Genomic DNA, 13,409 nt, shown 5'->3' with positions numbered 1-13,409 from the left:
GTTGACAGAGAGGTTGTGGGTCAGGGTCAAAGGGAGAACAGCGATGGGGGACATTACTGTGGGGATCTGTTACAGACTGCCTGCTCAAGAGGAATTGCGGATGAAGCACTCTACAGACAAATAGGAAAAGCCTCACGCTCAGAGGCCCTTGTTCTGATGGGGGACTTCAACCACCCTGACATCTGTTGGGGCAACGGTACGGCCTGGCACAAGCAATCCAGGAGGTTCCTCGACTGTATGGGAGACAACTTCCTTCTGCAAGTAATAGAGGAGCCGACAAGGAGAGGTGCCCTGCATGACCTCGTGCTCACCAACAGGGAAGGGCTGGTTGAAAATGTGATGCTCCAGGGCAGCCTTGGATACAGCAATCATGAGATGGTTGAATTCAAGACCCTCAGGACAGTGAGAAGAGCATGCAGGAAGCTCACTGCCCTGGACTTCAAGAGAGCAGACTTTGGCCTCTTCAGGAACCTGCTGAGTAAGGCTCCATGGGATATAGCCCTAGGGGGCAGGAGGGCCCAAGACTGTTGGCTGATATTCAAGGATCACCTGTTACAAGCTCAGGAGTGTTGCATCCCAACTAGAAGGAAGTGCAGCAGGAGGGCCAGGAGACCTCCTTGGAGGGATAAGGAGCTGCTGAGGAAAATTCGAAGGAAAAGAGTCTTGTAAAAGGTGGAGGCAAGGACAGGCAGCCTGGGAAGAATATAGGGGTGTTGTCTGGGAAGCTAGGGACCAGGTTAGGAAAGCTAAGGCCCAATTATATTAAACTTGGCTAGATATGTTAAAGATAACAGGAACGGATTCTATAGGTACATAGTGAACAAAAAACAGACTCTGCTCTCGCGAGATCTCTGTTTGGAGTATTGTGTGCAGTTCTGGTGTCCTCAACATAAAAAGGACATGGTACTGTTAGAACAAGTCCAGAGGAGGGCCACGAGGATGATCAGGGGACTGGAGCACCTCCTGTATGAAGACAGACTGAGAAAGTTGGGGCTGTTCAGCCTGGAGAAGAGAAGGCTGCATAGAGACCTCATTGCAGCCTTCCAGTATCTGAAGGGGGCCTACAGGGATGCTGGGGAGGGACTCTTCATTAGGGACTGTAGTGACAGGACAAGGGGTAATGGGTTCAAACTTAAGCAGGGGAAGTTTAGATTGGATATAAAGAAGAAATTCTTTACTGTGAGGGTGGTGAGACACTGGAATGGGTTGCCCAGGGAGGTTGTGAATGCTCCAGCCCTGGCAGTGCTCAAGACCAGGTTGGATGAAGCCTTGGGTGATGTGGTTGTGAGGTGTGTGGTTGTGTGTGTGAGTTGTCCCTGCCCATGGCAGGGGGGTTGGAACTTGATGATCTTAAGGTCCTTTCCAACTCTGACTATTCTATGATTCCATGAGGTTGGAGCCCACATACAGCCTCTGAGCTGGAGATTTGCAAAGGGGCAGAATGGGAAGTCCTTCTCATTCCCTCCTTTTGCGCAGGATGGAAACAGCCTGTCTGGGAGCTGCAGCACCTCTATACCCTCAAAGCACTTCAAATGCTTTGCAAGCAAAAGAAGGAAGAGGTAGAGGCAGCAATTGAAGCATGCACACCCAGGAGCCTCTCTAAGGCATGTTGTTGAGAGCCCCGCTCTGTCTCCTTCAGTGGGCTGTAATTGTTGCTATATGTTCTATAATGAACCATAGAAAACATTAATCACCCACAGATCTGGGGAGAAAACAAGTAACTAAATAATCAATCAAACAATGATTTTTTAGTAAAGCATTCAGATTTACTGACCTCTCATCTAACTCACAAGGTAAGTCAGAGCACTCATTATGAATACCCACTCTATTCCCCCGGCGCCAGTGGAGACATGTGGAGGAAGTGCAATCCTAGAATCTCAAATAATCCAGCCTGAGCAGCAGCCTCTGAGCATGCCTTAGAGGATCTCAGCCAGCTGGTGGACACAGGCTGTGTCCACACTCAACTGCAGAGACCTTGGGAACCTCCTTGGATTTATGGAAGGAGAGGATCAAGCATGTGCCACCAACTTTTTGTGATCGTTTCCTGCCCCCAGAAGACCCTGATGGCAGTTGCCACACAGGGGCTGACAGTACAGCAGCATGGCAGCAATGCGTGTATCTCAAGAACTTGTGATTTGAGTGCCAAGTCAGAAACCCACCATTCAATCAGCAAAGTTACATGCTGAGAAAACCAAGTGAAAATCTTGTCTCTTTTATATTTGACTCAAAGTTAAAGGCATGATGAGAACCCTGTGTTGGTTAGACCTTGTAGGTTCATCTGTCTGCATCTCATCCATGAAGTCAGTGCACCCAAAAGGATATGGGCTGGACTGATAAAGCCTTGTTCCCCAGAATACAAACAGAACAAAGAGCCTCCAGAAATCCAGAAAACTCAGTTAGAAAAGGGCTATGAGCTGACCTCCCTGCCTGTTTTGCCTCTGTAGTACCAATCCTTTTTTTCAAGCTTCCTGTCAACTCTAGCAATGCTCAAAGGCTGCTTGATGGGTCAGAAGGTTTCTGTTACCTCTGGGTTGCCATCTCTCTTTCCATCACCTTTGGGGTTCAGTTATAGGTCAGTGTCAGGTGCTTTTCTCAGGTATATCTCAGATTATTGTGCATTGTAAGCATGTGGGTGAATATGTATCGATGTACGTCCACCTCTGGGTGGCCAGCATGTCAGGAGCTCCCTTCTACTGTCATCGTACCTGCTTTTCTCCCTGGCAGACCTAAACCCCCTTTTCCCCCCAGATGACCTCTCTGTACCCAAAAGATAGTAGGCAGCCTTTCTCCTTTCTGTAAAATCCCAGCTTTTTCAAACGGCATATAATACACATTTATGTTTAGCACATGTGAACAAACTACACTCCTGCACAGCTGGTCACAGAGTATATTCTTGCTCTTCCTGACTAGCAAAAGTCAGATTTGAAAAGAAAAACTTGACGCATATCTCCAGAAACCTTTAAATATCAGGAACTCATGCACAAAAGGTCCTTGTTTGCCTCCATTTCCAAGCAGAGGGGACTAGAAAGCAGCCTCTTCCTAAGCAAAATGCCTAATGGAATTTGGGGAAGTTATGTTTTATCAAAATTTCTGTAGGATTGGGTCCTCTCTTCAGCTTTGATATGTGTGTGTGTGCATGCGCACACATGCATCTCTATGAGGTTTTGCATGTCTTCATATAAATACACAACACTGTTACGATGGGACCCATACAGGTGCCATATGCTGCAACAAGTGAGCAAATGCCAGTTAGGAGAGGCTCAGTCCCACACTTTCATCATTTGTATAAATAGCTCTATATTTTCAAAAGTGGGTGGAATGGCAGGACTCACACATAAAATGGGACAACTTCAGAACAAGCACTTGTGTGCATGCAGTGTACTACAGTGTAATTAAATGCAAACTTTCACCAGTTAGTGCTTCTTTTGAGAGTTTTGTTCTAGAATACCAAAGGATATACAAATCATAGAAATGCTGAAATCTTATTAGGATTTTTAGAAGACCTAAGTGTTAACTAGCAATAAAGCACTGAGACTGTAATTGCACCGTCTGCTGAATGCAAAGAGCACTCTTCCCAGTTTCTAAGCTAGTCTTAAAGCAGGGTGAGTGACCTGCCTCTGAGAAACCCAGACCAGCAGGGATTTCAGGCTTTCTGCAGATGAATCGAGAATTAAAACTTTCTTTAAAGGTTTGGGCTGATTTACAAAAGAATCTTGAAGAGATATATAAATCCCCTTTTCCTCAATTATTAAATACCTTAATCATTATCTGCTCTCCTATGTAAACCCTCCCCAGTCCGCACTTTACCACTTGCTCTTGGTTTTGCAAAAGACTACCCAGGAGACTACCCCCAGTTTTCACAGTAATAGGAAATACCACCACCATGATGCAAGTTATAGGTCCACTTTTCTCTGTCTAAACAGAGACTATAAGACTGCATGTGGCACCCTATCTCATGTGTGTCCCAAATTACTCTCTGCAGACATTGCATGATGTTCAGCACTGGGTTTAGAGCACCTCTCCACTGCATGCCTTGATACTGCACTGCAAAAGAGGCTTTCAAGCCAACAGCAAAATACTTAGAGAAGCCTAGTTTGTGAGCCAGGAAGAGAGCCAAGATAGGCAGGAACAAGTAAGGAATGCAGAGGTAAAATGTAGGTTGTTTGTACCAGTATAACAGTGTCAGGCTGGACTCCATTATTACCATCAGAAGGAAGACTTAAAAATATTTGAAGCATTCTCAAGCATTGTGCTCTGTCCATACCAGGCTGAACCACTCCACCTGAAATATTTCACAGGGTCTCAAATGTGAAAGTGGGCTTTTTTCTTTTGTTTTGTTTTTCTTTTTTTGATGTCACTCAACACTAGGCAGCAGCTCCCCATGAAGAAGCTCCCCATCCACAAAACTGCTTTGCCTCCTTCCTTTGCTGTCCTCCTGTCCCTTCCTTGCCTCTTGTTCAAATATCCATCACTTATTTTTCAGTTTGGCTAACAAAGCATACACATTTCTTCTTCCAGTGAACTATTATGGCAGGGAAATGCAGGCTGTGCTTCTCCTTTCGGATAGGCTACTCCATCTTCCCCAATCCTACCTTGTTAGGATGTGCTGTCCCCAGTCAAGATTATCAGTGTAACGATTTTTACAATTGTCAAACCAGCTTCTATGTTTCACTTAGCACTGGCCAGTGGGAAATGCCTATGAATGAGCCTCCTGTCACCCTCTGCCATAGTCTGTCCTTGTAACAAGCTCCAAGGTCAGTGGCCCAAAGAAGACTGAACTCAGCTGCTGCCAAACCACAGCAGCGACCTAAGATATCTGTTTTATCCTTGGCAGAGTTTCACAATGAAGCAGTCTGGATTTATAATAAAAACAGAAGCAGTACTGAGTTCAGAGTTTTTATATTTGCATGTGGTGGACAGTTCTGAAACACCAGCAGGGGGAAAAAACAACCCAAATCCAGTTGACTAGCAAATCAGGAAATTAGAAATCTCAAAAAATATGAATGGAAATTTTACCATAGGAAATGACTGCATATTCCTAACTTTTAAGCACAGAGACTCTCTCAACGGTGCTATCTGGAGTTGTTGCAAAGCACATAGTAATAACTATGTCATTTATGTATATACACGTGTGTGCATACATATCACAAACAGATAACGTCCTCGTGTATGCATATATAAACACACAAATACACTTGTGACTTTTATTTATAATTGAATGTGGGTATTTCACATTCCTACTTCATACACGTTAAATACAAGGTCACTATAATAACCCATATTTACTCATGTTTTCCTAAATTACAGAACTTTAGATACAGGTCTCAATGCTCTTCTGTTTAGGCACTTACCAGGACAACAGAACTGCAGTGTCTGCAGTCATAATAGTCATTACTGGATTTTATGTGTGATTTTCTTTATGAAGAATTGGGAGTAGGGTTCAGGAGAAGTCCTAAATGAGGTCTATAGTTGAATCCAGAATTGAAACAAGAAGTGTTATAGCCTCACCAGATATCATTCTGACCATCATTATAAACAGATTTCAACTGTATTTAGTACTATACAGGTATGTTTATGCTTCTCCCCATGTATCCATCTATACGGAATCCTGCTCTTTGATGGAGACAGCACAGTCTCATCTATGAAGTCTCAGCCAGTGGTGGCTTCTTGAAGCTCACAGGTTTAGAAATCTAAGCTTCGGTGTGAAGTTTTGAAAAGTCTGGGACTACACTTCAGTAAAAGAGAAAGCAACATTTCCATACCTAATGGATAAGGGATGATATTTCTCACTGCAAGTAAGTGGTGCCTGATGTGAGTACAGCCCATGGACCATACTCCAAAACATCTCAGAGACAGATGAAGTGCACTGTCCAAATGTGTTAAATCTGAACCCTAGCAAAAGCAATTTCAAAAATGACCCTTAATTAAGTTTAACCTTAATTAATTTCATTGTGTAATTACTCTGGCATGACCATGTGCTACTTACATTTACGCTAAAAACTTCAGGATAGCATGAAATAAACTGAACATGGCATGACAACATATAACCAAAGAATAATGTAGCAATTATTCCACTCATTTTCAAATTAACTCAGTGCAGTCCTGTAGTTCTTGATTTATCATTATCTCCAGTATTAGCAGAATGTTGGGTAAGAACTGTGTCAAGGAAGATGCCCAGATTTGCTGAACTGCATGTCACTTTATAAAGTATGAGCTAGAAATTTCTGCCACACAGCTTCCATCTAATTTTTCCGCTTCACCATCCAGTGCTATTCCATTTCCTATGGTTTCATTTCTCCCTTTCTTCCATCCTCCTCCTCAGCAGTGTGCTCTCTGTCCTGCTGTCCCCTAATCACATGCACTCATCCGAGAAGTAGCCCCTTTTCTTCTCTAAGTCCCTCTGCAGGGATCCTTCTGCCTTCTCCTGTGTTGTGTAGTTCCTCACCATTTCTGATACTGAATTCTCTTTTCTGTCTTGTCTCTCCACTGTTTGTCTTTTTGTATTCTGATCACGATCTTCTTAGAGCCATGAAAGAGCACTGTTTCTACTCTGTAAGTAGGCACAGAAATTTACAGGGCTGTATAAATACATAATAATCAATAATCATAATAATACCACATTAAAATTCAAGCCTACAACCTCAGCAGCTACTGTAGGAGAAGTAATTTACAGAGGTTATGTGCTGAAACTTGGTAAAGGGATAAATTTAAAGAATCCCTTATTGGGAAGTTACTAATTATTTACTATGATTAAGGGCTATCTGCCACATAGTTTCTGGAATTGTGTTGGAAAGCTGAAACATGATGGTTTGATCTAAGAATCACTCCAGCTGAACAGGATGGGGTTTAGGTGCCTAAGCATAGGAAGTGCCACCCAGCTGGTGGCTGTTGCTCCATGTGGGCACAAACTTCAGGAAGTCCTATGTCCTAACTGATTGTCCTATGTAGATGTCTTTCATACCCTGCACATCTAAAATGACACTGCCCATCTACATGTAGGCAGCCAAGTTTCACACTGGTACCTTCAGCTCCTCAGCCTTCATCTTTGAATTCAAGTGCAAAACTCAAAACCAATCTGCCTTAGAATAGACTGGAACTGGGCATCACATCAAGATAAAGAATAGGAAGGATGACTCCTTTGATGTCGACTTTGCAGCCAGTTTGCAAACACTTTACAGAGGAAAAACAGAATGGAAGTGAGTTAAAGGTTATAAATACCTGGTGTCAGGAGAATAACAGAGGTGACAATCAGGGAGCAGATAACGAGAATAACAAGTAAGGCAATTGCAATTCCTTTCCAGTTTCTTTGAGGAGGATTACTCCCCACCAGCTCCTAGAAACATCAAAAGAAAGTGAACATTTAGAAAAGGCACTTAGACAAGGAAACAAACAGCAGAATCCAAACAGCAACCTATGTCTGCAGAAATACACCATGCACCATGGGTGAAGCCCACAAGCCAAATACAATTATAATACATTTTGGAATTAATTGAATCCATTCCAAGTCATTTTATGGCATGAATAAATGCAATGCACCAATAGGATACTTGGTAGTGAAACCCACATTCCCCATTGCCTTCTTGCATATGGGCACCAGCTGCCCACACCAGCACTCATCCAAAATCATGTATCAAAAGCCCATTTCCTACCAATCCTCATTAGGTCTGGGAATAAAGAGTTTTACAGTAACTTTCAGGAGACTGGTATAATAAGATGCTAGAGAAGAATATAGGAAGATAAATAATTCACAGGGTCATGTATGGACATAAAGATCAATAAGAATATCCCCATGGTGAACTTTTCTGCTTTCCCAGAAAACATCACATCTCCTCGGGCCACTTTACATGCATTTCTAGGCTGATCTAAGCACAAGAAGACAGGCTTCATGCCTAGCATATACATTAAATTTAATCACATCCTTAAAACTTTAGAATAAAAGCTCCATCACTATTCACTTATTAGCTTTGGTTGCACTGTGGTTATACCATATGTTCTGTCTATGATGTATATAGCACTCTTGCTCTCAAGATTGAGGTTTTTTTGAAGTGCTGTGTTTGCATTCACAAGATCTTAAAAAATTATTGCACTTTATCCTTTTCATGCTTTTTTGCTGGATTCCCTTTAGCACTGCACATTAAGTGTAATTTCATGCACACATTGAAGCATCTCCAGGAACTGTATGAAATATCAGTGCACTCCACTTCATTGGAAGGCTGAATTAACTCAAAGGATCTTGCCTCACAGCCAGAACAACTCTGGATGCTCCTCCTCATTGACCTCACCAATTTAGAATTTTTGCCTCATCTCCTTTACTATGACAGACGCTGGGTCTAAGTCAGACATGCTGACATTCTTCTTCTTTCTTTTTCTCATGAAAATTAAAAGGTTTATAATAGACTAAGATCTGTAACTCAGAGAGTTTGTTTCACTTACTGTAGCTTTCTTTTTTATACACAGTAATATGACTTTTCCATTACAAATGCTATAAATTTGCAACAGAAAGCCAGGTTTGAGGCATTAAACATCTGAGGTAGCATCTGTATTTCATTATTTATTCTAATTCTGGAAAAGACACAGTGGTTCTCTTCCTTCTGGCAAAGAGAGTTAGCATCACCTCCCCTCTTTGCCTTCCCATCATTTGCACTTGGTTTTCTATTTAAAATGAGAAATAATTAGAAGGAACAAATTTATACTTCATTATTCTTATGGGAGAAAAATATGAAAAGTAGGTCAGGTGCCTTGAGAAATGCAATTTTACCAATAAGCAAACAGAAAGAATATAAATATTTGCGTTTTTATAACATCTTTACCCTAAGCATGAATACAAATCTTAACTTAGTCTTCTAACACCTTTTTTAGGACACTGCTACAGTCTCCACTTTTCAGGTGATGCAAATAGGCTCAAAAGAGAGTCTGCGACATTCCCAGGGTCACACACAGACTGTGAAATAAAGCCAGGAAAAAAGATCGATGGCTTCCTTAGTAAGTGGCAGAAATATTCTTCCTTTCACAGCAGGGCACAGTGGGACCTAGTGGGATGAGAAGAAAACTGAGGAGAAGCAGTTGAGAAACCACAGTGCCAACCACTCAGCCATGCTCTAAGTGTGTCTAACGACAGAGGTAAGACACAGACATCATTACAGGACTGATGGCAACAGTGATATTCCTGAAAATAACCTAACAAACCTCTCCCTTCCGAATGGTCAGAAGTTAAAAAAAATGAAACTAAATATTTCACAGACTTCAATTTGATCTATAAACCCAGATGTAGTTCAAAAGCTTAATAAAGCCTTGCATTAAGTGAGGTTTCCCCATTCGTGAGTCCCAGTGTGATGGAAATCCACACACATGCTTAAGCTTTCAGGATATCAATACTTCTACTGAATCCATTATCACATCATAATCCCATTAATTCTTCAAGCATCCAATCAATATTTGAGCAAAATCACAACAAAAGAAGGCTGGGAATTTCTAGTATATCAAGAGAAGGAAAGCTATTCATTAACCAAATGCTGGGGTTTAATACACTGCAAGGAAGCGGATTTTTTCAATTTAATTTTAAAGCTCCATCAGGAAATTTTCCCTGATAAGAAGCAAGAACAGATACATGACATCTCTAAGAAAGGTAAACAGCTTTATTCAGCACAGGTTTGGAGAGCAGCTTTTTGTTCTTCACAGTCATTTGAAGTTTCTTTCGATAGAATAATTTACAGTAAAACTGTTGCACACACATCATACTATATGCATGATAGCACCACTGCCTCAGATCTTTCCTGTCTGTATTTCTGTTAATTCCAGAGAGACACTGCTGTGTCACTGTGACATGCTTTTACTTCCAGGAGACTACAGCCTCATCACCAGTCCAGAATACCCTGTGTCCTTGGCAGCAAACTCCAACCAACCAACATGAGTTCCCACAAACAGACATCAGCTTCCTAGCCCTATTGCTCAGGAAAGACTCTGTGCTTGTGAGTGAAGCCAGGAAAGTGTTTAATTAAGCCCTAGACAGGTACAGATTCAAGCACATAAATAATTCTTGAAGTGGGACCTCAAAAGGTTTGTTTCCAATGCACAGAACAGCACTATAATTTGACCATTCCCGAAAGATCCCAGCTTGCAGATATAAGCATAGAGATTGAAACCAACCAGCAAGCAGATACCCTTCATGAACCATGGCTGCTTTGCTTGGAAATAAACCAAGCATGCACAACTTCTGTTCTGATGAAATGATTCTGCCAAAAACAACATAAAAGGAAACATTAAACCAAAGTCACTCATCAGTAGGAGTCACCCACTCTCTGCTTCTCACAAAGAACAAACACAACACCTGCATGACCTCTGCAAGCAAGCTAAAACCTTGTTTTTTCAACTTGGTTTTTCTCCTTTTTTTCCTCTGCTGTTTGTTTTCCATGCCCTTATTTCTCTTACATAAAACCTTATTTGGTTTTGGATTAGGAAAGTAAAACAGATGTTACTACGGGTTTTAAAATAAGCACACTTCATTGATGCTGCATACTAAAAACTGTGACTGTTATCAGTTTCATCTTAATATATGACTGAAAAATAACACTATCCTCCTGTGAAGCTGACTTTGAAACCATAAATCCAGACATCTACAGTATTTTAAGACTCTAAAATACAGATCTGTGATGACATATTTTCCTGCCTGTGAAAGAATCACTGTACTGACATGTTATGGGTGAAGGCTGGATGTTCTCCAATTCAAGATGCTGTCAACAGAATTATTTCTGGCATGTTTATTCAAAACCTGCCAAAAGTCTGCCAGCATAGTGGCCGTATTACAGTAATATAATAGCTTCTTAAACCAAAACCTCATCAAACACAACTTCTGTTTGTTTTTTGTTTGTAGTTTTGTTTTTGTTTGTAGTTGGCTTTTTTTAATAGCCGCGTCTATATTGCTAAATGAAAGAATACAGACATCACTTGCCAAGTATCGGTATTATTTAATAAAAGTTATACATCCTGGACCAAAATCTCAGAAGTATCAATAGCGGATGATGTGGTGGGTGTCTTAGTCTTTTTCAACATGGAGTTGCTGCTTCTGTGCAAAACCTAAGTGTGTTATAGAGGAACATATACAATCCAGATACATGTGCTGTATGTGAGTGCCTTGCTGAAGCAGGTGACACTGGGCCATGGCTGCAGACAGGAGACTGAGTTCTGGCCTCAGTTATACCAGTGTAAATCAGAAAGAAGAAGAAAAGAAAACAAAACCCCAGAAAACTAAAGAAATAAATGGTATGAAACAAAAGCAGGTGAAAGCTATTTTATTAGCTTCAGAGGTGGCAGGATGAGGTTTGTAGGAGTGGTTTTGTGAGATTTCCATACTTGTCATTCTTGCAAACTCTGCTTCTTGGGGTTTTATTATTTGTTTCTAAATTTTAACTAAATAACCTGAAATACTACACTAACAAACAAATAAATGAAAAATCTTCTAGGAAGCCTGTTAACATCCAATTAAAAAAAAATGTATTCTACTGTCAAATCCTAGTACCTTGTTTTGAATTAGAACTTCTGTTTGATGGCATCACCGTGAGTGCAACGTCAGCGCACCCTATTTCAGAACATGGCACAGAATAGTAACTTTCCTGAGGACTTAAGATGCAGGAATACTGTTGTTGCTGGCAGAACCTCCTGTGAAATTCAGTGGACAAATAATCCTGCTGTTAAGTAGTTCTCCATAATAAAAAATGTCTGGAGATTATAACTGCTAAAGAGCACAACAAATGAGATAAAGAGCGGCTAACCCATATGGCTAGATTATTAATCTTGTGCTGCAAAAAACAAATGTTAATTGCAATGATAATGGCAGTAAACTAGATGCATTGCAGTGGTTACAGCAGGAGGTTCACTGAGACCTCTGATTATACAGCTGATCAATAGTGCCTTACTGTCATTGCACTCCTCTGCCTGTCTGGATTTTCTGATGCTCTCCTGCCTTAAATTTAGGATGGAGGTTCTTTGTGGGTGGGAATCATTTTTGGTATCCTGCTTCACACAGTGGAAACCTCAATCACTAAGAACTTATGCCGTATCATAATATGGACACACAATAATAACCATATAACTGCATCTTTCGCAGCTCTGAATTCAAGCTGAGTTACTTTTGTTTGGGGCTTTTAAATTCATTCTCTTCCTTTCGTTCTCCTCCCCACTTGCCTCCCTCCCCCCATGCTGCAGCAGACACCCTGAGCTGTGCTCCAGCTGAAACGTGATGCTGAATAGCAATCAGTTTGCAGACAGACTCAGAGATGGAGCCTACAGCAAACTCAGTTGCTCAAATGCTAAAGGTGACACTTTAGAGTGAGAGGAATAAAAACTTGGTTTGTTTTTACAAATGAGGCATGGTGTGTATGTGGCTTTCCTGCGAAACCCCAACAGAAAGACTCAGAGGGATAAAATCATCTTGCCTGTTGCAGTGATGAAAGACAACTACATTATGTTTTTCTTCATCTTCTGTTGATAATAAATGCTTTTACTAATAAGGAGCAATGACTTACTAACAGTTAACATCTTTGTTTTCTAATCCCCAGCACCATGAGAAAAATCTTTTACCCTACATACAGCACAACACACTACCCTGCTCTGCTCTTTCATGAATGCCCTAAAGCCACTGCTTTTTGGCCCTGTAGCTCCATCTCCTCTCACAATCTTCTGCAAAGTGCACATATGAAAGTGTTTTGAGGTTCAGCATTAATGGAGTGTTTGAAAGCGAGCGAGAAAAAGGCTGTATCAGTAACACTCATCTCTCTGTAAAAATAAACCTTGCATGTTTTATGCTTTGACAGAGCTTTCAGTCTTACATGTTTCCATTACAAAGCCAATAGGAGAAAGTGAATGCCATCTGCATCTTACACCTAAGCATTAGCTTTAACAGATGATGGGTCTTCCACAGTTTTAGAGCAGAAGGCACCAGATCCTCAGCTAGCATTGACTGACACAGATCATTTGCTCCACTGGAGCAAAGCCAGTCAGTGTCATCTACAAATGAAAGGCAGTGCTACTTCTACATTAAAAAAAAAATCTGTAAAAAGATCTAAATACAGTAGTATCTGGAATTCCTAGCTGCCATATATTGCAGAAATGGATATTTAATAGCTTCCCATCATTTTTACAAGCATTATGATGAAACAGTTTTGGATCACCTCCAGACCTAGTAGCATTAAAAGATTAATTTAGCATCTCTATATTTTGAACTGGCATTTCAAATGACTTTTGTACCCAAGTATAGTAGCCACACTGCAACATCCTTCTACCCTCTTAAAACGCACAAATAAGCAGTGTTGCCATTTAAAGCATTCCCAAATTATTCCTAGTGCTTAGGGAGCGCGTGACTATGTGGAATTTCCAAAATAAATTAGAAGTTGGGAATGTGGACTCTGAAATCC

General features: G+C 41.1%; 1 protein-coding gene across 2 annotated transcripts in view; it reads right to left on the bottom strand.

Moving 5' to 3' along the window:
- DPP6 (dipeptidyl peptidase like 6) overlaps positions 1 to 13,409 on the bottom strand; it is a 412,441-nt gene that overhangs the window by 170,263 nt on the left and 228,769 nt on the right. For both annotated transcript variants that reach the window (XM_005150038.3, XM_005150039.3), the window contains exon 2: positions 7,219 to 7,333. In XM_005150038.3, coding sequence (XP_005150095.2) covers positions 7,219 to 7,333 — 115 coding nt within the window. The remainder of the gene's footprint in view (positions 1 to 7,218; positions 7,334 to 13,409) is intronic.

Source organism: Melopsittacus undulatus, chromosome 1, assembly GCF_012275295.1.
Source record: "Melopsittacus undulatus isolate bMelUnd1 chromosome 1, bMelUnd1.mat.Z, whole genome shotgun sequence".
Classification (NCBI taxonomy): Eukaryota; Metazoa; Chordata; class Aves; order Psittaciformes; family Psittaculidae; genus Melopsittacus; species Melopsittacus undulatus.
This window is presented reverse-complemented; position numbering and strand designations above follow the sequence as displayed.